At 39.2% G+C, this 25599-nt stretch overlaps 1 protein-coding gene across 1 annotated transcript; it reads left to right on the plus strand.

The window, feature by feature from the left end:
* Positions 1-12530: 12530 nt before the first annotated feature.
* On the plus strand, positions 12531-13310 carry LOC141617415 (uncharacterized). The gene is made up of 2 exons (XM_074434608.1): positions 12531-12863; positions 12978-13310. The coding sequence occupies exons 1-2, from the start codon at positions 12531-12533 to the stop codon at positions 13308-13310; spliced, it is 666 nt and encodes a 221-aa protein (XP_074290709.1).
* The last annotated feature ends 12289 nt before the right edge of the window (positions 13311-25599 follow it).

Here is a 25599-nt window from a genome sequence, read left to right on the forward strand (position 1 = left end):
CGGCTTAGCACCGACCCTTGATTGTTGTTGTTGTTCGTCGGTGGTTTCGATAAGAATTACCGCCGTTGCGGTTGCCTCCACTGTAACTCGACTTCCCCGATTTGGCCATGACCCACCGGGTCCGTTGCTCGCGTAGCTCGCGCAGTCTCTCGGAAAGATCCGGTGCACTTGTGCACTCATGTCTCTTGTGGCCTACACCACCACTGGCCTATAGCAGTCACTCCCCAACTACCACCAACACTTCCACGGCCATGCCCAAAGGAAGCCCCAAAGACTAAACCCCGACCGTAAGAAAACCCCTTAGATCGATTGTGGTTGCCTTTCTTGTGATTAGATTGGCCACCACCCTCGCTCTCATACTTCCTCTTCTCACCACCAGACCTCTCCTGAGCCATCTCCACCAACCTCTCGGCTCTCTCCACCCTCTCATAGGCTTCCTTAACATCGTAAGGACTCCCACGGGTAACTTATCCATAATCATAGGGGTCAACCCTCTCTCAAACCTCAGTGCCAAATTCTCTTCACTCAAACCCATATCCTCAAAGATACCTAGACTTGTCATTGAACCGCCGTAGTACTCGGCCACGTACATCTCGGTCATCTTAAAATCACAAACTCTTCTCTCAACTTACTCCTCACATGCTCCAGACAAACTCCTTTCTCACAAACCTACGAAACTCCTCCCATGGTATAGCGGGTAAACCTTGGTTTGTATATATCTCCTTAGCACTCACTTTCACCGTATCCCACCACTTGCCACCGCCTCCCTCGATAGAACGCACTGTTCCACTCTCATCTCATCGGGACGGTGAACCAAATCTAGTATGTTCTCCATCTCTCTAAGCCAACTATCGAGAAGGTTAGGCTCCCTAACTCCCTTATACTCTTTCGGGTTAACCTCGCTATATAGAGGCTGATTTTAGAATGATCAACCTCCTTCTCCTTATCCTTATCCTTATCTTTCCCCACAGTCTTTAAAGCCTCAGTGAGAGCATCCTAATGCTCCAACATCTTAACGATGTCATCTATGTTCATAAGCTCAGCTCTCGCATACGAAGCGGTCTTCTTGGGCGGCATCTTGAAACTATATATAAAAAAGGGTAGACATAAACACACGTACTAAACCTCAAAACACGAAAACACGCTGCCCAGAACCTACTCGATCGAGTTCCCAAACACACTCGATCGAGTAACGGGCTACTCGATCGAGTGCCCAACATACTCGATCGAGTACCCAAACATCAGACCCCAAACAGACCTTCTGATCTCTAACATACTCGACCGAGTAGCTAGACTACTCGGTCGAGTGACCCCCTACTCGATCGAGTACCCCTAGTTACTCGATCGAGTACCCAAAAACACGATTCTGGACTCAAAATCGTCAAAAACCCACCTGATCAAGTCAGTCTCACTCGATCGAGTCATGCTAACTCAGAAACGCTACCCGCATGCTATATCATATGCTAACATGCTAAAAACTTTATAAAACCACATCTTTATATCATAACTAAGCATATAACGCTACGCATCCTTTCGTACGATCTACGAGATCATTATATCATGTGATTAAATGCCACCTTATAAACATCCAACATGTTATCACTCCAACAACAAATCTACATATATCATTAACCTTTCTTTCACATTCTCAACTTTCTATTCAAACATCCAACAATTACACACACTTCATCACATTCTTACACAAGCTAACCAAACAACACATACGACTTTGACATACACCCCCCATGTGACCGGTTCAAAATTGTAGGGCAAGTTCGGGACTTTAGGACGTCTCCCTAGCCTTTGCATTAGCTCCTACAACTTTTACCCCGGGTTCATTTTAATTGACTCCCTATGTTCATTAGGTTCATTGGTTACAGGTTTCAGGATCGTCGCTCTGATACCATTTGTAACACCCCCATACTCCAAGTGCCTTACCAGGACCACTCAGGTATGAAGACATTACCATCTCGGTTACCCGAGGCAATGATAATCAAATAAACAATGAAGAAACAACGTTTAAATATAAATACTTAGCGAAGAGTTACAATTCTCAAACCAAACCAAATGTGTAATACATGTCTTCAAACTGACTGTTCTAACTGAAATGTAAATAACTAATAAGCTACAGCGGAAGACTCCTATCATCATGTCGTGGCGATCCCAGCTATCCCAGTACTCATCTCAATAATTGCTCAATATCTGCTCCCCATCCCCGAATGGATCACCGCAGGTTTACAAAACAACACCGGAGTCAGAACTAATCACACAATCAATATGTATTAACAATAAGATAAACAGACAGCTTAACTATCACACACACACAATCACGCCAAATCCAATCATCTCAATCATCGATCGTCCACTTTGGACTACCGCCCCGTGGGGGACCGCAGCCTGCACCCACCAAATCCCCGCTCCACATAGTGAGCGATAACCCTGTCCATTAATGTGCACATCCCTTCTGTGGCGGGTTCCACATAAGGCGAAACTAGGGCGTGAAGCCACTCCCGCAAGTGACCCCACTCAGCCGAGGCCACGCCTCGCGAACCATAGACAAAGATCACAACCACAATCACAATACAATTACTATATCAAACAACCAAACACAACACATCAACAAATATCCCATTATGGGACTAATACTGAGTAGGAAATCCTACCTGGTAAGCACACAATCAGACGGTCTCTATTGCTGAGTCAAAAAGCTTCCTCTATGAAACCTCCTCCTATCATACGACATATAAATGCTACCGAATCATATACTATACAAAAATCCCCAAATCCCTTAACTAGGGTTTAACCAAAATAAAGGAAATACAACAAAAAGGGTACACGGATCTTACCCTTGACGCAAGGAACTCAACGGTATAACCAACGCTAAGAACTGACCTTCCAAACTCCGGGGATTGCTAATAATGCGATTAGGATGAAGACTTGCTTGCTTTCTCTCTTAATCAGTAATTTAGGTTTTGCAAAAGTGGTTTAGAATAATGACGACAAAGCTTATATACCTTAATCGCATAATTAACAAAACCCGAGAAAACTCCCCGTAAAACCGGACACTCAATCGAGTACCCAAGGTACTCGATCGAGTACCCCCTTACTCGATCGAGTTTCCTAGTTACTCGATCGAGTACCCAACAGGTCAGAAACTTTTCTAAAACGCAACTTACCCTTACTCGACAGAGTAAGGCCTACTCGATAGAGTACCCCAAGACTTATAAATACGGAGTATTACAAAAAAGACTATATAAAATGCACGTATCAACGTTCTCGCATATGGACTGGAAGAAGAGACAGAATCTAGTTATAGCATATCTTACCTTTTCAGGTAAAATGGAACGAATAGCCACAGGTAGTAATTGGTGCATCAAAGTGTGACAATCATGTGACTTTAATCCGGTGAGTTTTAGGTCTTGCATTGAAACTAGACTTTTGATGTTCGACGAATAACCATGTGGCACTTTAATTCCATTCAAGCATGCACATAACTCTTTTTTCTCATTCCGTGAAAGGGTATAAGCTGCTGGCGGTAAAAATGTATGATTACCTCTCTTCTGTGGTGCCAACTCTAGCCTAATACCCATCATTTTCATATCTTCCCTAGCTGCGGCGTTATCCTTTGTTTTACCAGGAACATTCAGAAGGGTATTGATAATATTATCACAGACATTTTTCTCAATGTGCATGAAATCGAGGCAATGCCTGACCTCCAGGTCAGGCCAATATGGAAGTTTATCAAAAAATATAGATCTTTTCTTACACCCACGAGTAGACAATTTAGAGCCGCTCTTCTTCCCACAATCTATCTCAATATGCTTTACTTTTTGATAAACTTCATGCCTACTCAAAATTCTAGGAGGTTGACGAAGTTCTTGTCTTCCATTGAATGCTTTCTGCATCTTGCGATAACAATGGTCATTATACAAGAACCTCCTATTTCCCATATACACATACTTACGAGAAGACTTCAAGTATTCAGACTCGATATCCTCCCCACACAATGGAAAAGCCTCTTTCCCATGAACTGTGAGCCCAGAAAGGTCGCCATAAGCCGGATAGTCAGACATTGTACGCAATAACATCGCTCTCAAATTGAAAGTTTGGTTCTTATATGCATCAAATACTTCTATCCCACTATCCCACAACATTCGCAAATCATCTAGAAGAGGTTCCAAATAGACATCTATATCATTTCCAGGTTGTTTAGGGCCGGAAATTAACAACGACAACATCAAATACTTTCTTTTCATGGACACATATGGAGGTAAGTTATAAATAGCCAACACTACTGGCCAAGTACTATGTTGGCTACTCATGTTTCCGTGTGGGTTCATTCCCTCAGTGGACAGCGCTAGACGTAAGTTTCTAGGTTCATTGCCGAACTCGGGATACTTAGCGTCGAACGATTTCCATTGCATACCATCTGCCGGGTGTCTTAGCTTTCCATCATTTATTCTTCCTGTTTCATGCCAAGTTAACATTTTTGAATCATCGGGATTTGCATAAATCCTTATGACTCTTGGTATCAACGAAAAATACCACAACACCTTAGCCGGGATCCCTTCCTTATCCTTATAACGCCACTCCAAACATTTAGGGCAATTGGTTAAGTTTTGATATAATTTCCGATACAATATGCAATCATTTGGACATGCATGTATTTTCTCATATTTCATACCCACTCCTCTTATTAGTTTTTTTGCCTCATATGTCTTAATAGGTAGAACATTACCATCAGGAAGCAACTCCTTTATAAAGGCTAAAAAACTAGTGAAACACGTGTCACTCACCCCATTTGCCCCCTTGATATTATACAACTTAACCACAGCCGACATTTTTGTGAACTTACAACCAGGATACAAAGGTGCTTCAGACTCACACAACTTCTCATACATGTTGTTAAGGTCATCCCAATTACTAGTGTCATCACCTACAACTTCAAAAGCATTCGACTCATCATCATTCTCTTCATTATCTATAGACCCAACATTCAACTTCTCTACTTCCAACTCTTCCAACTCAAAAAACTCGGCAAACTCAGGATCATCAGTTAGTCTTTCGTGTACCTCAACATCATCTTCTTCAGAGCTATTCTCTTCCTCTAATGGTTCCCCATGAAAAATCCAACGTGTATAGGATCGACTAAATCTCCACTTTTCTAAGTGTATTTTAACGTCCGGAAAAGCCATATAGCTAATATTACCACATCTTTCACAAGGACATGCAATACTAGAAGAAACTTTCAAATTGTTCGAAACGACTTCATAAAATTCAGCTAAACCATCCTTATAGTTGCGGGCACTCATATTTGCATCAATCATCCAAGTTCGAGTCATTTTTCTACATTCGTAATAATAGGCAAATAAATAAACGAAATTCAGGAAAGCAATTAAGGTAAATTATCAACAAATAAGATAATAACCCAAAAAATCCTATATCTATAAGCGTTGCTAAGAAACATATATACCTGATTGATAAACACGATGAGGGAGAGAAGACGGTGACAACAGTGACGGAGATGAAGACAGAGAGACGGTCAGGGAGGAATGGAGGATGATATAGTAGCAGTATTAGCTTGGGTTTGTGTTTTATAGCGTATAGCAGAATAAAGCAATCTGTTGTTCTTAAGATTTGCATTACATTAATAACAACGGTTACTCAGTATAAAACCGTTGTTACAACCTAATAACAACGGGTTCTAAACAAACTGTTGTAATTACTTTTCACTAATTTTTTCGCCAAATTATTAACAACGGTTAAAATGTATTACAGATTCAACCCTTGTTATTAGTTTTTATATTAACAACGGTTTTGAAAGTATGACCCGTTGTTAAAACCAATAACAACGGTTAACAACACAGAACCGCTGTAATTAAGTTTGGTAAAATTCACGCCATCCATTTTACAACGTCCTTTGATGATTTTCGTGAATAAGCGTTGTTAAAGGGCCGTTGTAGTTGCCTGTATTTGTAGTAGTGGGAGGGAAAAAAATGTGGATGTGGGCGGGGTTGGTGACTAGCTTGGGGGTGGGGTAGGGGATGGTGAGTCGAAATAGTGAAGGAAAAATGGAGTGGTGGTGACAATACAAGGAGTAGAGCAGATGAACCCATAATCCGCGGAAGCAATGTAAATCCTACATGGTGTAAAAAGTCGATACACGCAAGGGAGAAGAATGTGGTTGTCGAGGGGGATTGTTTGTCCATGATGAACGATATATACCAATGTAGACACCTCGTTTCTGCACCTCCCGCCAACTACCCAGTGATGATTGGGCCGTATAATTGATTGTGCGGAGCAATTTATGACATTTTGTAAGTTCAAACAATCGAGTCAACCTTATGGTCATCATCTACGCACCGATACGGTCGTTTTGACAGTACTTAGAGTTTATTTGGAATTCGGGCAAAAAACCGCTTCCATTTTCTAAACCGTTAAAAAACCCGAGTCGGAATGTTTTGGAATTTTCCGGAGTAATGTTCCTAAATTTTATCTTTTATCATGGAAATATCTACCTTGCAGAATAAGAAAGCTTATATCTTTCTTACTTCCTAAAATCAACCGCGGAAATCTTTCTTACTGAGAAGGAAACCACCTAAGAGAAAATGCAGCTGGTACTGCGCCTCTTGAAAAGGTCGCAGTTCCTGTTGCGCCTCTTCCTGGGCTGCTTTTTTTCCAGTTTCCATATTTCCTCCGGAATCCTTTCCTAATTTTACCCTTTCCATAATTCCCCCATGCGATTGGTATAAATAGAGGCCTCCGCCTCACATATTTCTCACGCGAGTGTCCGCCCTTCTCCTCTCCCTTTGCATTCTAAGACCGCTCTCTTTCTTTTCGACGCCTACGTGATTGTTCAATCGACCACGTAAGCTTAGATTCTTCTGAGTACCAGTCACGCTTACATGACCGACCAATTTGACCACTACACTTTAATCAACTTAATCAACTTTTTCTAATTCCTCTTTAGAGGGCACTTTCATTGTACATCGAGTCGAGCAATCTCTAAAACGGCAACTTACTTAATCTCGATTCGTCAAACATGTAAGTCTGAGGGTGTAAAACCTAATTTATTTATTTTATTTTATTTTATTTTGTATCAATTAATGTACGAGTTTATATTACGAGTATGCTTAAAACCGTTTTCAAAAATTACGTTTTAAAACCCTTTTGACGGAACAGCAGAGAGATACTGTCGAGAAGGAACGCAATAGCTGTTGCGCCTTCTGGAAAAGTCGCAGCCCTTGCTGCGCCTCTTCTAGAGGCTGCTTAGCAGCTGTTTCTCTTCTTCTTCTTCCTCGTGTTATTTCATTGTTTTGTTCGAAGGTTTTCTTACGTTTTCTCCCTTATTCCTTTCAGGTTTTCATTCTTTTATTCACAAATTTGTTTTATAAGATGCCTTTCGATAATTCCGGCTTAAATCCCTTAAAATTCGATATTGGCGGGTTTTCGTCATTAAATTCGAACCCGGATTCAAAAGGCTCGACTTGTTCATATCAAGTCTCTCGAATTTGTCTTTGATACATGTTTTAATTCTGTTGTTTTCTGTTTTTATCTTTTGAATCTTGTTTCTAATTTGAAATTTGTATATAAACCGTTTTCCGAGATCGCCTAATAACCCTAACTTGTAATAACTCGTTTTAATTCATTTTTGGACGGTTCCCGATACATATAATCTGATTAAATAACCTTCACTCGAGTTGTATATCAATAATCCATACTAATCAACCTTAATCAACTAACACGAACTATAACAATTAACGAGTCTGACTTTCACAGTCAGAACCCAACTCAAGAACAGTCGCATGAACTGATGCGCCTCTTCTAAGAGATGCGGTAGATGCTGCGGCTGTTCTGAGGTGGCTTCTGCCTCTGAACTCGTCTTATTTTGACGTAGGCCTTCTAATTAGGTTTTAATCGGTTATTATCCTTATTATCACCGTTAATTCGACGTATTTTACAACCATCTGATTTTTTTATTCTTTTTAATCCTTTTCAAGCATACTTGTGACGTAAATTCAATTGTTCATTGTAATTCCATTGTAATTTATTTATTTTAGTGTGTTTATTTAATATCATTCTTGTATGGTTTACTTACTTGGCAGTTCACATGTAATTAATCTAAATATTCCAACGTCGGCCTTTAATTGGATGCTAAATTGCTTGTCAACCGACTTAGTCTAATTTCACATGCTAAGATTAATTTATGGATGTTGCATTGCATACATACAATTGACAATATATCAAGTATAAATAACTTCCATGATCATTAGTAGAGGCCGCTATCGAGGCGGGCGGGACTAGGTGTTCAAATAAACAAGCTTCCTAATACGTACCCTCACCCCTTACTTAAGATCTCTGTGAACATCCGTGTTCATTTGCATCACGAGAGTCATTCTAGAAATAGAATGCTAAGGGTAACGAATTTCTTATGGTTCATATCACTACTTTGTGTCTTGACATGACACGAAATACTCGAACGGTTCCATTTTTCCATAAAAATTGGTGGCTACTCCACAAAAACAGATTTGTCAAACCTTTCACCGGTTTCATTGCCTTTCAAATCGTTAACGGCCCATGACGTGCCTCGGCTCTCGCGCCGGAGTTCCGTGGGAGAAGTGCTGCCGCATCTAAACCAATGCGCGGGTGCACGTGGCGCGGGTGGCTGTTTCCACATTTTGGCGACTCCGCTGGGGATGATACACTTAGACTAAGTCTAGTGTTACCTAGGGTGAAACTTGAACAAGGTTAGGGAATAATTTATATGAGACAGTTCTCAGTTTTCATTACTCGACCTTCTTAGGTCGTTTTAGCCAGCCTTCCTAGGCTTAACCCAACCTATTCGATCAATCGTCCCGTCTGGACGGTGCAAATTCCTACTTGCATCTAAAGATGGATAGCGATTGGAGTCAATCATACAAAGATGCTTACTCATGTTCGTATCAAGAGCTTTCACTAATCGTGTGAATGGACTAGGAACCGACCCGACTCATGTTTGGCATAGACCTTTCCACACACCATGGTATGATGGCTTAGTATAGCAACCCACCCTTTAAACCAACACCTTTTAAAAGCACTCAGCATACTATTATAATGCCCATGTTTGTGTTTGTAACTTGTATGTTATCACCTTTTATAAACAAAGCTCTGACGAAATCCTCAAAAATCTTTCTTCAAAATACAAAAATGCAAAACTTTTAAAATGGCTTGAAAAGCTCATAATCAACAAGATCAAGTCGCAACTCTGTCAAAATTTCAAAAATATATTAACCATTTCAAAAAAAAAATCAAATTTCAAAGTCAACACTCCTACGATCATACACAATGATTGTTTGGAACAACATTTCAAAATCAACTTTCTTCTAACTCACGTTACACACACGTGTCTTTTCTTATTTTCTTTTTTAGTCAAACCACAAGTCTTGTTTGAGTAAGTGGGCAAAATAGTCGAATGTGTCTTGATTCGTTGTCGGTTTTTATACTCAGCACAACATGGTCAGAACAAATGATGAAAGAGCAGCAAGCATCCATGGTCACGAAGGAAATGGTAATAGTCAAATCTTGGCCGCACTACTCCGTTTTCGGACTAGTCAAGATGTCGCCTATGCTCGCCTCCAAACGATCGAAAATCGCATAGTAGTTGTAGAAGCAAGACTCCCTCCTACAGAGGAACCTATTCTCAACAATGACGACTCTCCACCATTCATAAACGACTCTTCCCCAATCCTCACCGAAACTAAAAAGTTTCTCCAATACATAGAAGAGCAATTGATATACCTCAAAGGAGACGACATTTACAGGGAAAATAGCTGAAAGCACGAAGTAGTAAATGCCCAACTACCAACTAACTTCAACATGACTGACATCCCAAAATTCAAGGGGCACGAAAACCCTCTAAACCACATTCGTGCTTTCAAAGATTACATGTCTATCAAGGGCATCAAGCCAGAGATGTTCTTAAGGATCTTTCTTTCATCTCTCGACACTATTCCCAAACAGTGGTTCTACTCTCTAGATCACAAGAAGATCTCTACCTGGGATGATGCATCCATTGAATTCACCAAGCAATACGCGCATAATGCCGAAATCCAAGTCAACATGCGCACCTTAGAGGTTCTTACCCAAAATGAAAAGGAAGAATTCACCGACTTCCTAAGTAGGTGGAGGAAGACTAGCACCCATCTAGTGGAGCGTCCAGACAAAGCCACTCTTGTGGAAAAGTTCGTGGACAACTTAAGGCCTATCTATGCAAATCATTTGAGGTACCAAAACATCGAGTATTTCAAAGACTTAACAGTATTAGGTACGAGAATTGAAGACGATATTCGCAAAGGGCTCTTGTAAAAAACAATAGGGCGTGGATATATCAAGGGTCAACATCAACTGGAAGTCGTTCCTATGGTTCAACTAGCAAGATCGACGATGTCAACCTCGTCGAGTCATCCAAGAAGAATATCACACAAAGGAAGTTCACCGACATCGGTGACACAAACACAAATGCACTGAAGAGGTTGATGAAGCAAGGAAGAATCCAACCAATAAGACCTACACCTAACCCGGACAAGAAGACCAAGTTCTGGGACGATAATGCTTATTGCGAGTATCACATGGGCAAAGGATATGACACAGAAAACTGTTACCGGCTGAAGCATGTTCTTCAGGACATGATTGAAGATGGACGTTTGTCTATTCCTCCCGCAAGTAAGCCTAACAATACAAAGAATCCTTTTGGAATTCTAACAATCTCGGATGAGGAATTCACCTTGGATTGCTCACACCTTATCTCCCCAATCAAGAATGACATCGATGGAGTTTGGGCGTATGAAATTGAAGATGTTTACCTCATGGCTTATCCTTTGATCAAAAGTGCAGAAAGTCTTATGGATGAGATTATTACCATGATACTTCAAGACGATCATTTCAATCCCGCAGCACTCGTCCCATTGTTTCTCCTAGCTTAGCATCATCTAGTAACAGTAGTTCGGGGAATGCCCCAACAAATGTCCCTTTACCGCCACTGACTACAGCATAGACGGCTTCTTTTTTTCAGCTATTTTCAAACATTAATATGAATAAATCCGATTCTGCTTACTCTTCGTGTTATCTTGATTGCAATTCCATTTATGATGATACTAAGGATGATCCTGGCCCAGAATCAATCGAACTACCTCCCTACATAATCAAAGTAATACTAGAGGAGGGTAAAGAGGCACCAGTTATAGAGAATATTGTACCATCAACGTAGGGACAGATTTAGAACCCCAAGAACTTAGGATAGGGATGACCTTGGACCCAAATGAAAGAGCTCGCTTCATCGACATTCTTCACGAATTCAATGACGTCTTCGCTTGGTCCTACAAAGATATGCCAGGGATAGACAGGGATATCGCAGAGCATCGAATACTAATCAAATCAGGTTTCAAGCCCGTAAAACAGAAGTTTCGTCGAACGACAACAGAAAGAGCCTAAAGATCAAGGAGGAAGTGGATAAACAATTCAAAGCCGGGTTCATCAAAGTTTCCGAGTACTCTGACTGGGTGGCTAATATAGTCCCCATACCCAAAAAGGATGGGCGAATCCGGATTTGTGTTGATTTCAGGGACCTAAACAAGGCGTATCCGAAACACGATTTTCCACTCCCACACATCGACATACTAGTAGATAATACAGATGATCACGCACTCCTCTATTTTATTAATGGATATGCAGGGTATATTCAAATCAAAATGGCTAAAGAAGATATGCACAAAACAACGTTTGTCACTCAATGAGGTACTTACTGCTACACCGTTATTTCGTTCGGATTAATCAATGTTGGAGCAACGTATCAACGCACCGCGACTAGCCTGTTACACGATATGATGCACAAAGAGCTAAAGGCATATGTCGATGACATGATTGTCAAGTCCAAAGATAGGCAAAGTCACATCGCCAACCTTCGTAAGTTCTTTCTCAGATTGCGCAAGTATAACATGCGGCTTAATCCTCATAAATGCGCATTTGGAGTCACTTTCGGCAAGCTATTGGGATATGTAGTCAGTCAAAGAGGTATAGAGATTGATCCATCCAAGATCAAGGCTCTAATCGAGATGCCACAACCACAGACAGAAAAGGAAGTTCGGGGTTTCCTGGTTAAAGTACAATACATCGGTCGTTTTATTTTAAAGCTCACTATGATTTGTGAACCCATATTCAAGAAGCTCAAGAAAACAGACCACACCATGTGGGATAACGATTGTCAAAAGGCATTTGACAGAATTAAGGAGATATTGGCTAAACCACCAGTTCTAATGCCACAACAAAAAGATCAACCCTTATCTTTGTATCTCACAGTCACAAAGACGGCCATGGGGGCTATGCTCCCGCAGGTCGTCGGAAAGGAAGAAAGCGCTATCTACTACCTTAGTAAGAAGTTCTAGGAATATGAGACTAAATATACACCACTTGAGAAGACATGACTCGCTCTTGCATGGGCAACCAAGAAGCTATGCCACTATATGCTTAGCTACTCCGTCAAGGTATATTCAAAGATGAATCCTGTCAAATACATTTTCGATAAGTGTGACCTAAATGGGCGCTTGGCAAGGTGCACTTTGATGCTCTCGGAGTTTGGTCTCAAATACGTACCACTGAAGGTCATCAAGGGACAAGCAGTAGCCGAATTCTTCGCAGACAATCCCATTTATGACACCCAAGTAATAGATACATGGTCATTTCCAGATGAAGACCTTTTGCACACCGATACAGAATCATGGGACTTCTACTTTGATGGGGCTTTAAATCTAAGAGGATACGATATAAGAGTGTTGCTCATTTCTCATGTGGGCGAGCATACACCAATTTCTGTTAAACTAGACTTCGAGGTGACTAATAATGCGGCAAAATATGAGGCCTGCCTCATTGGTCTACAAGCAGCGGTCGATTTAGGCATCAAGAGACTTTGAGTCCACGGCAACTCATCATTAATCACCAATCAGATCACTAGATCTTGGAAAATCCGAAGTAAAAGTCTTGCGCTATATAAAGCCAGGATAGATCAAGTGGCTCAATTCTTTGACCAAGTCATTTACTTATATCTACCTAGAGAGGAAAATCAGTTTGCAGACACTCTTGCGAAGGTTGCATCCTTGATCAACATGCCTGATAACATGATAGAAATGTCATTATGTATTGAACAATGGTCTGAGCCAGCCTATGTGCACTTTCTCACTGATGAGAACGAAAATCAAGAGGAGCCTTGGTACCAATCCATTCTAAACTACAAACTCAACGGCACATACCCACCCGACATGGATAAGAGGGGACAATGAGCGATTCGTCTATTAGCATCTCAATATGTCCTAAATCAAGGGGAATTTTACAAGAGAACGCCACAAGGCATCATTTTGCTTTACCTTGATCAATCAAAAGCAAAGAAAGTTGTGGAAGAAGTCCATGATGGAGAATGCGGTCCTCATATGAGTAGGCCAATGATGGCAAAGAAAATCATGCGTCTAGGATGCTATTGGAAAACGATGGAGAAAGATTGCATCAAATACCTAAGGCATTGCCACAATTGCCAGATCTTCAGGAACTTACAACATATCCCACCATCTTTACTATATACAATGACATCTCCTTGGCCATTTTCCACATGGGAAATTAACATCAATGGGAAGATCACTCCAGCCGGGACGGGTGGTCATTGTTTCATCTTAGTAGCCATCGATTACTTCACAAAATGGGTCGAAGCGGCATCCTATACTGTCTTAACCTCTAAGCATGTGGCCAAGTTTATACAAACCAATATCGTCTGTCGATATGGGTGTCCACATGAGATAATCAGTGACAATGGATCCTATTTTCAAGCCGAAACCAAACAATTGTTAACCAAGTACAAAATCAAGCATCATCATTCCTCGCCCTATCAACCTCAGACTAATAGTGCAGTAGAGGCAGCCAACAAAAATGTCGTCATGATCCTCAAGAAAATGATCGATAATTATCAAGAATGGCCTAGCAAGAGACCCTTCGCGTTATGGGGATATCGAAATTCAGTCAAGACGCCCACTGGGGCTACTCATTTTTATCTAACTTATGGCATGGAAGCTATACAGCCAGTAGAGCTTGAAATCCCATCTCTACGCATTCTACTCGAAAGCCAGATCCCGGAAGCAGAATGGAATAGAGACAGATATGATGAACTCGTCCTCTTGGACGAACGAAGATTGCGTGCCTTACATAATGTTCAAACATATAAAGCACGAATTCGAAGAGCTTTCAACAAGAAAGTTAAACCTCGAAACATCAAAGAGGGAGATCTAGTGCTTAAATCTATTCGAGCTCTTTTACCAGTCGACCCAAGGGGAAAATTCAAACTTAATTGGGCCGGACCTTATTTAGTCAAATCCATACTCTCAGAGGGTGTGGTTAGAATTACAGATTTAGACGGAAACGAGTTTTCAAACCCGACTAATCTAGACCAGCTCAAACGATATTACTCTTAGAATAATAATAGAAACGTGCCACGCGGGACCCACGTGCCGCTCTTGCGACACCAAATTCATGGCACTTGCCAAACTTCAAGATTCGAGCCACCTTGCTCTTGCGTTTTGGCATTATTTTTATTAATTTATCCTTAGTATCATCAATCTAACTTAATTGTATTTTCTAAGAGTAAGTAAAGCACCATGCTTATTCCCTATGTTCCTTACAAGCTCTTGCTTCGAACATTAATTCTTTTACATTTTTTCATTTTCGAACTACGTGCTGGGTTTGATTTCATTTTCAATGAATACGTAGGCAATCCTTCACGGGACACAACCCAATCAATTTCTACTCAAAATGTAAATAGAATGACATTTGCTTTGGCACTTGCACTTCGAAAAAATAAATAAAGGGAGCTGATTTTAAGTTCTTAACTAAAAAAACAATTGATTTATTTATCTATTAATAATACCCCAAATAATATATAAATGCTGAAATAAAATGCTAGGCTAGGATTCTAATAATCCCGCCATTTATTACAAACGATAGTAATAATAATAAATAATACAGCGACTTAGGCTATTCCTATTCTTCCATCTTTCCTTTGCCTTTGTCATTTCGATCATACTTCTTGTCTCGACCTCGAGAGGGACGCTCTTGCGTTATCTCCGACCTAATCACCAACAGTCTTTCTCGAGGCCTAGTCTTCCCATTTCGATCCACAATCATCTTCTCAACAGGAGCACTCTTTGGTTTCTTTTTTCGGGCGGATGACTCGAAATCCAGCTTCTTCCTCTTCTTCAGTCAAGTACTTCTGGTTCTCCTTCGCCACCTCACAGGTCTTGTAGTCAATCGGCTCGTGATTCCTTGACTTCTCGCGCTCTTCCAAGGTGCTAGCCTTAACCCACTGAAAATAAGAGTCTGACACCCACTGTGAACCAACCGGGACAGATATAAACAACATGTTCCTTTGAGTCCAACGCAAAGCCCACTCACAGCAAGTCTCGCACGTATGCGCCAAAGCCACCTGTGGGACAGTGTCAAGCTTCAGGATTTTTTTGCCTCATACCAACTTGCCTTATAAGCCTCTCCGGGAAGATATGGACCATGAACTCCAAGCCTGGGATACGAAAGGATCGAGTAGGATCCAGGGATGATACTCTTGTTAACGCCCTGAGATGCCACCAAGGAACAACCCATCTAATCAGCGGACCTCCTTCATTCTTTAGTTTGTTCTCCCATTAGTTGCAAACTCGAGTGAAATCAACCATATAAAACCTCGTCCTCATTACGATCGATCGTGATCGATATCCAGGCATGTCAACTAGGGGCTCAATCAATTACAGCCTTTCCATCAGCCAAATCTGCAAAAGGTGACAAGTATCAATGTCCCCATCACGAAAGGAAAAAAAAAACAAACAAAAAAGAAGAAAATCAACGGAAGCATTTTACCTGTAAAATGATAGGACTTCCAAGATACGAGAGCTCACGATTAGCCTTTCAATTATCCAACCCTAAGATAGTCTCTCCTAATACTAGGCAAGCTGGGCTCTTGCGCAGCTCCATTTGCTCGATGATACCCAAAAACCGCGGGTCACCTCTCATCTCTTCGTCAACATGGCCCTTTAAAACTAAACAATTAAGAAGGCAAAATCCGAAGGCTCTGCGCCTCGCAGCATAAGAAATAAAAGGGTCCTCCCTATCTATGAAGCAGACAATAAAATCGAAAATCCGTACACCCTTGGAAGTTACAAGACGATCAACCTCAGCTTTGGTCAATCCAAGAAGATCCTTAAATTTATTCTTATACCCTTGATACCTAGATGGCAACGCCGGGAGACTTTCTGTATCCCATCCTCCAATTGATGCAAATTCTTCAGGAAAAGGAAAAATTTCGCCTCCAGGAAAGGCGAAAACATGATACCGCGGATTCCAATATTCAAGACAAGCATCAATAAATGGTCTAACCACTTTCACCTATTTAAAACTCATAATGGATCCAAAAACACCCATATCATACTTCTCCACGCTTGAAAACTCGTTGGTCCATTCCTTGAGTCGGGATTCGAAAGCATCCATTTTTTTGAAAGATATTTTTAAGAGATATTGTATTTGATGAATTACGGAGTAATAGAAGGGAGAATTGTGAGAATAGAAGCTAACCCGAGGCCTCTATTTATTCTATTCGGCCTTTCCAAAAATCGCTCAGAAAGAGAGCACCTGGGAAGAAAACGCAGCAACTGCTGCGCCGTTAGGAAAAATCACAGCTCATGCTATGCCTCTTCCCCAGCTCAATTTTCTACAATTTCTGCAAAGGATCTTTCCTAAATCCGGATTTGGCTTAAACATTCCTATTCTCATAGGAATATGTTTATTTTTAAATAAATTCTTATTTCCTTACTTATTTATTCCGAATTTGTTACATAATCCTTTTTTAACGCGGGTTCGCTTTTCGAGACGATATCGTCATTTCACATTTCATCAAAATGCACACTTACCCATTTTTTTCAAACTTATTTGCATCTTTTTCTTTTTTATTGGGGGAAGCACTCCCATTATCCGTCGCGCGTCGAGTCATTTCGTTTTGCACACTAAAACGAGGCACTTTTTTCTTTCTTTATTCGACTTGATCAAGTTGCATTTTGTGTTATTTGAAGCCAAAATTTCATGCTATATGTGCTATGCTTTCTTTTTCTATATGAATTTCGGCAGTGTGACGGCGTAAACCGTCAAAATGCCAAACCTGTTTCCAAGCTAACCTGCAGGTACCAACATATTTTACGCCCAGCATCAACAAATGGCTCGCAGGCCACGACATATATACAACAAAACATTCATATGTACAACAAAATTCGGGCGCATGCTCAAAAAAAGCATAAAATGTACAATATACAAAACTAGCCGCGACGATCAGCTAGACGATCCCTCAACTCAGCAACCATCACCTCAATGATGGTAACGTCAGCATCTCGAACCTCTAGCTCCCTCGACAAGCGAGCTGTCTCTTCACGCGACTCCTCGAGCTCACGCTCCCTCTGAAAGGAAGGAAATTTATAAATAACAAAGCAACAGAAGGAAAATACTTTGAAAGTGCTTCAAATGTTCATACATATCAAGAGAGAGAAAAGGGAGGTTCATACCAGCCGACGAGGACCACCTGAAAGAGCCTCCACGGCCGTCTCTCGCAGCTGGTTGGCCACTCGCCGCAACTCCGTCTGCCTCGACGGTGCCACGTGCATTTTGATACAACAAAAATGAAAACCGTGTTCTTACACAATTATTCAACAAAAGAGAGAAAAAAGAGAACAAGCCTAAACTGGGGGCTTACCCTCCTCACGACATGCTGCCACTCGTCGAGTCCAGCCTCTGTCACCGCCTCAGTGAAAGACGAAATCTCCATCAGCTTCGTCGTACCAGCTAGCCCAGGGTCATTTCCTGCCAAGATAAAATTGTCATTTCCAAGATAAAATTGTCATTTCCAAGCTATATTTGAATATGTCATTTCGAATTTCAAATATTCAAAAGAAGGTATACTTACCACGATCGGCTAGTACGCCAGGCTTCCCCGTACAAACTCCGAGTACTCAAGCTCCGGAAGAAAGAGAGCGTCGCCACTCGCTTCTGCGAGGTCAGTCATCCTCTAAGCCTCTAAAGGCTCCATAAACATCGTCCGTGGAAGATGGATGGGAACTACAAAAGCATCACGGAGGCACTGTCGAGCTAACCGCTCACCCAGGTACCACGCAGGTCCTATGAGCGTAGCCAGAAGCAACCTACTCGAAATCCTAGGTCGGAGGACGTCGGCTACGAAAGCTAGAGCGCCAGTGTAGTCCTCCCAAGGTCTCGGTACCCACTGGAAAGGATGCCAGGGGGTCATTCCTATGATCGCTATGGTTTCAAAGACAAGTAAAAATCAAAAACAAGAAAAATGCTTACACTGTCAAGCTGCACGACGTTGACACCCCTCCTACAGGTGTTGTAAAGAAGACCGCTGGCTCTTCTGCCGACACATAATCCAGTCTCTAATGACGGGATACTCTCTCGCCACGTCCGCTGCCCTCTTGGGAGCGAAGCCGGGGAAGTATAAGTATACCCATGCCCGAAAAGTAAAAAATAATTACAATAAATCCGATTCGAGACTTCAATTTCTATCAAAATGATCTAGCAAACCAAAACGATCTACCATTTCTATTTTTCATTCGATCTCTCGCTGCAAATTCAATTTAAAATTCCAAATTCAATTTCTAATTCAAATAAAAATCAGTAATTCAATTTAAGTTCAATTCAAGTTTCCAAATTCAATTCAAACTCGATTCAAAAATTTCAAACTCGATCCAATAATTTCAAATCAAAAATTAAAAAAAAAAAAATTCAAACCCAAATCAAACAATTCAAAGTTCAATTCAAGTTCAAAAATTTCAAAACAAATTCAAATTCAAGTTTAATTCAAATTCAAATTCAAAATTTTCAAAGTTCAAAAATTTCAGGACAAATTCAAGTTCAATTTCCAAATTCAAATTCAAAAATTCAAGTTCATTTCAATTCAAATTCAAAATTTCAAGCTCAATTTCTAATTCAAAATTTCAAATTCAAATTAAATTCAAGTTCAAAAATTTCAAGTTCAAAAAAAAATCTCTCAAAAAATATTTTCAATTCAAGTTCAAGTCAAATTCAAATCAAAGTTAAATTCATGCTTTCAAAATGATCTTTCATTTATAAGAGGATCTATCATTTCTAAGAATCAAACGGAAAACCTAAAAGGAAGGTTCATGCCTCCAAAATGACACCTGAATCAACAGTAGCAGGAGAAGTCCTCTTCTCCATCAGCTCGGGACGGACCATGGCCCTTATGTACCGTATGAGGACCGCAAAGCTAGAAGTAATCCAGTCCCAACGACCTAGGCTACTCAAGTCAGCAAGGAAGGGAAGAAGCTTCGTCGACAACCTCTCTCCTTTGTCTCCGAAGTAAATCGAAGACATAAACCACCAGAGCCACAGTCCGGCTTGCTGCTCAGCTGTACACAGTGGAAGAGGCATCATCTCACCACCTGCAGTCATCTGTACTCTCGCCGGAGTCTTACCGTCAAAGTATTCCTTGACGTAAGAACTCGGGACTAGGCCGGGTACCCTAGCCACAGCCTTGGCCAGGTTCCAGCCGATCAAACCTTAAGCCTCGGCTGAATCCGCTCTCATGGCCGCCGCGGGCCAAACTATCAGCTCATCTCCATAAGGCAAGCCGGAGATCATGTCGTAGTCCTCCAAAGTTACCCCGATCTCTCTAAAAGGCATATGGAAAGAAGTCGTGTCCCAGAAGCGGTCTAGGAAAGCTCAAATCAGGCACATGTTGGCCTTAATCTTCTTCCCTTTGATCTCTCGCCAGCCCCTCACCAAAGATCCGAAGGCCCCACGCTCGATGATCGCCTTTTACTCCTCCGACAGCTTCTCATAGGCCTCCATCATGGTCGTGTACCCAGAAAAGGACCTCATGTTCCCGGCCTCCTGAATTTTCATGATTTTATTAGCTTCTTAGCTAAAATAGAGCAAATGAATATAATTGGGTTAATATAAAGACAATGTTGAAGTTTACTATGCTCCTTGCTGCACGGTGTGCGGCATGACAAGTATCTCTCCGCTGACCAAATGAGATGCCGACCATCCCATTTGTTTGCCCACTGAGGCGCAGCCACAAGCCGGCGACCTCTGCTCCTCACATTGACCCATCGGGCCACCTCATCCTTCTCCATTTCCTCGCCGTGAACTACCTGGCTCGAAAGGGGATCGATGTCAACCTCTATGGTGTCTCGCCCCAAAGTACAAGGTACATCCTCTGTAAAAGAAAAGAAGAAAAGTGAAATCAAAGCATTTAGAGGCCATTTTGAGTCATTTTCAAGGCATTTCTCAAACTCTACCATCAAGCAAGTCGACAAAGTGATAAAAATATGTTCCTACGTAGCTAAACTAAGCCTAGTCATGGTCACGAGCCGAAAATTCAGCAGCATTTCGTTACTATAAGCCTAAACCCATACAAAAAGTGTCCCGGAAGACCTGTCACAAATCAAAATTTTGACATGATAAGAAGTTTACCCATCATCCAAGGATTCCAAAACATCACGTTTCATCAAAAATCGACAAGTTTTAAGCCATTTTCGAGCCCTTTGAAGCGGTTTAGCAAGATCGTCTTATTTTGGTCTCATTTAATCAAAACTCAATGGAAATTCGAAATGAATGTATGGTTATGCTCCTAGCATGTTCAATTACGCATTTCTAATGTTAATTTCAAGAGACAAATTCATTTAGGAAGGAACCCCAAATTTTCGACATTTTAGGGCATTCAAACCCTAATTTTTTTTTATCCAATTCAAGCTACAAATGCAATTTAAAGAAAAGACGAGACACATACCTGGACTTGTCAAGATTAATGGCGGATTTTAATCGAATTTTTGTAAAATTTGGTAAGGTTTTGGGTGTTTGTCGAGAGGAAGAAGTGTAAGGTCATAGATCCAAATTAGACTCTCTAATAAAAATTAAATTATCTCATAATTTATCATTTTGGTGATCTATGTAACATACATGCAAATATAAAAGCATAAAAATGAAAGTTTAAGGAAAAACAATTTCCTTACATTGATTTTATAGTAATATGGGCACAAACTAGATCACCTTTCTAGTTTATTCTTGAGCTAAAAAGATATGGATGATCCTCCTTGAAAAACATTCAAAAAGAAAGTCTCCTTCAAGTTGCACTCAAGAACTACACCTACAAATTATCTTACAAATACTAACTAGATATTTGTAAAACTAACCCTTGATAATATGTTAATATTAACAATCTTAGTAATAATATATTTTGTATACTAACAATCTTAGTAAGAGATGTTATTTATTTTAGAGAGAAGATACCAAATTATGTTCACATGCAAAAGTGAAGTAGTGTGCAAAAATGAACAACAATTTGGAGTAAATAGGAAGGCAAAACCGGTGGAGTGAGGGAGTGGTGGAGTGTTGAAATTGTCTTATATTTTTTAATCTTACATCTACATGTAAAATATAATTATAAGATAACTTGTGGAAGTATATAAAGTAAGGTGAAATGATTATGTTCCTAATCATCCACAACACTCTATTTTACACGGTCCACTTGCCCATTTACGGGTCCATATTGGTTCTTATATATGTCGCACAAATACGTGTAATTTTATTTTAAACATTGTTTCATGTTTAAATACTTCCATAATTAATTTCGTTCAAATCACTCCGTAAATATACATGTACCGCTACACATATTATTTACGTACTAATATTAATCACATTAATCAATTAGTACAATTTTAGTGAATTAACAATTAATTAACTAAAACTCATCTCCCAAAATTTATTATTCAATTATCGCATAATTAAATAATAACTGCCGTGTCTCGAGTTCGCAACTCAAAATCTCTCTAAAAATAATCGACTAACCTTTTAGTCTATAAATCAAGGGACTAAATAAATTGTATCTCATACAATTAATTAGTTGTCAATTGGGGTTCGTTCTTTAGGTGTGACCGAAAGGGGTCAGTTGATCACCGCCGTCTCACGACAATAACATCAAACTCTAGTAAGCCAACCGTTATCGATTTACGTTAATCAACTGATGAGGATCAAATAATTAAATATCTGATGATATTCCTTTAATGAGATTTATTATGTAAACGCACTATTGTGGAGGACACTGTTGGAGCTGGTGTCCTCCACAAATTAGTGTGATAACATTTGTAAATCTCTTACAGGTTCACAAGGGTATACTTCGTATATTTAATCAGTTGATTAACATTTACCTAATAACGGTTGGCTTGCTAGAAAGTTTGACGTTATTATCATACAGATGGCGGTGATCAACTGGTCCCTAAAGGTCACACCTATAGGACGTATTTGAGAAATGTGGTTATAGAAATATAATTACATTGATGCCCAAAATGACTAAAAAGTTAGTCAATGTGTTGATGAGATAATTATTTAATGAAAATTAAATAATATTAAGTTGAGATGAATTAACTGTCAATTCGTAAATTAAATATAATAAGTTATATTTAATTAAATATATATAAGGTTAGTTTGAAAGAATTAATCATTAATTCGACATAATTAAATATAAGCGATTGTATTTAATATCAACAAGTTGAATGTGTCATAGTGGTAATAGTGAGGGTGCACAAGCCAAGAGGTCATGGGTTCGATCCTCACTAGATGACAATTTACCACACTTTATATATTTTTGGAAAGACCAAAAATAAGGAAATTTAATTCCTTATTTTCGGATCACATTGGCCGAAATTAGGAGATATAAATCTTTCCTAATTGATTTCGGATTTTGGTCTATATAAAAAGAAAGGTAGAGAATTATTTCTAACCGAATTCTTTGTCTGACCTAGCCTCCTCTTTCTCATCAGAAAAAAACACAAAGACAATAAAATTTTACAGAAAATTTTAGATTGATTTCTAGCATAATCAAAGGGTATATCTTAGATCGTCTTGGGTGCAACTAATAGGTGAATATCAATTTTGATATTGTTCTTAGGCCAATTTTGCAAGGACCCGAGGTTAATTCTAAATCTTTTTACTTATACTTATGTATTTTATTTTATGACCATAGATCATCTTTATTATATCGTTATAATCCTTCATGTTAAAGGGAAGTATACAGATTATTTCCCACAAGTGGTATCAGAGCCTAAGGCTACGATTTTAATTTTGATGATTTTCATAAATTTTGTATGTAAACGATAAGATTTTCGAGAAGAAAAATTAGGGTTTCGATTTTTTTGGATCGAAATTTTTTATGCCGTTTTGGTTGTGCCGTTTTTTTCTGTTTGATGATAGTTTTTTCCATTCTATTTTTCATATTATAGTTTATAATCAGTTAAAATTATCATATGAAGAATTGGTAGTTTTTGATTTAATGCAGATTAAGTTAAAATCAAATGGAATCGTCATGTTTATCATTAAAAGATTGTTTTTGCTATATAGTTTTTGGCATATAAATTAATCATGTTTATTATTTCATATGCTAATCATGTTCTAATAGCAAAGGTAAACAATTAATCATCAAATCTTGTTTTAGGGCATAATTGCCGCAAAAAGAAAAGAAAAAAAGTAGGCTGTTTTTTTTTTAGGGTTTACGAAAAAAAAAAATTTTGTTATTTTTATTTATGGTAAACCGTGAAAAAGAAAAAAAACAAAAAAAACATTAGGAAAGTTTTTTTTTGCCTTTTGCCGAAAAAAAATAGAGAAAATTCTTTTTTGGAAAGTTTTTTTTTCCCTTGTTTTTCCTATTTACCTAATTAGAATAGGAAAGGAGTTTTTTTTTTGTTTTTTTAGCCGTGTCAAATAAAAAAAAAGGGGGCTTTTCGTTTTTTTTTGGCCGAGTAAAATTTAGAGAATTGGATTTTATTTTTCTTTATTTTGGCCAATTAGTTATTGTGAATCGGTTCACAACTTAATGATACCGAGTTATTTTAAAGCAGTTTAAAATTTTTGACGGATAGAATTCATATTACAAGTATAATATGGATTAAGTATGAAATTAATGTGATTAAATTGCGGAATTGTCACTTAATTTAATTTAAATAGGTGGTTTGGATAAATTAATCAACATAATTTATTTATCGTATTATGTATGTTTAATTTATTTTTAGTTGATGCTTTTAATTATGTTGAATGAATCGAATGAATGAATTTTATTTACGTATTTAATTTTGCAATCGGTTGTAATTTGTAATACTTAGTGTGGCCTTAGTCAATTATGTTTTCGTAATGAAGGAAACATAATTTTTATGTAATTATGAGATCTCGAATCTCCTTTATTTTAGTTTTGGGTTTTTGAAATTAGAATGTAATTAATAGGTCAATTATGTAATTTTATTTATTGTAATTTCAAAGAAGACTAAAGATGAAGATTCAAGCTCACTCCCGATACATGGATCAAGATGGAACATCAAGACAAGCTTCTCGGGTCCAAGGATGGATTCCAAACTTGTATTTATTGTTCATTTTGATAGGATAGGCCACACTAGGACTTTTACTGTTTTTTTTACGTTTTTCATTGTATTGCTTTTCATTCACATGCTAGTAATTGCATCATATTCCGCCTAAAACCAAACCACCTACTACTAAAATGCATGAAAATTGACTCATATAGGTTGTATGTTAGTTTTCATGGACATGCAGATGTCACAGTCTTTAAGCCATCACCTTAGTTTAAATCATTCTCGCATGCTAAATTATAGTTCACTTAAAATGAATTAAAAAGTTGATGGGATCTTCCTCTAAAACGGAAATTGAGATTAGTCTTTATAAGGGCAAACATCTATGAGTCCCTTCTTCGTCGGTAGGCCTAATATGACCCCTTCTACATTGGGTAAGTAGTTGTGTTGACTTAGTTTACCTCAACATCATAGTCCGAAGAGTTTCTCGTGATTATGATGGACTAAAGATAGAATTTACAGAAATTTATCAACCAAGAATTCTAACGGTAGAATTAGCTAAAAGGTTAGCTTATCAATTTACAGAGAATTGAGTCTTGGGGTCATTTATATAATTCTTGAGGGAGGTCAATTGTATAAATGTTTTTGAGTCTTCGCGTTATGACATTAGTTCATTAGACTTAAAATAAAAACGATGCATGCTTATTATTTTATTCTTCTTTCGCAGTGTAGAACACACTTATTATCAATAATACTGTTACAACAAATGGCTGGAAATAACGCAATCCCAATGCCTAGTGCCACACTAGATCGTTCATCCTGGCAAAAAGTATTCATGGACCAAATGAATCAGTCCACGCGACTGAAGAATGATGGGTCAAACTTTGAGGACTGGGAGGCGGCACTACGGAATGCTGCCACTGCTGACGGTAAGCTCATGTATTTAACTGAGCCAATACCGGTCAACCCAGGCCCAAATGCAGGAGCCAACGAGTCACTCGCTTATAGTGATTTCGTTATGGAAGCGGGTGCGATAAAGAACGTACTCATATTTGCAATGGAAACCAATTTGCAGAGACGCTTCATTGCCCAAGGTGCAAACAAGATTTTCACCACGCTCACTAATGAGTTCTCAAAAGCACCGAGAATCATCACATATGAGCATACCTGT

This window comes from Silene latifolia, chromosome X (genome assembly GCF_048544455.1).
Source record: "Silene latifolia isolate original U9 population chromosome X, ASM4854445v1, whole genome shotgun sequence".
Classification (NCBI taxonomy): domain Eukaryota; kingdom Viridiplantae; phylum Streptophyta; class Magnoliopsida; order Caryophyllales; family Caryophyllaceae; genus Silene; species Silene latifolia.

Bases quoted from the DNA above. Each gene is read 5' to 3' on its own strand.
- LOC141617415 (XM_074434608.1), top strand. From the start codon at position 12,531: ATGAATCCTGTCAAATACATTTTCGATAAGTGTGACCTAAATGGGCGC. The intron at 12,864-12,977 runs GTGACTAATAAT...ATCACCAATCAG, and splicing joins CTGTTAAACTAGACTTCGAG to ATCACTAGATCTTGGAAAAT.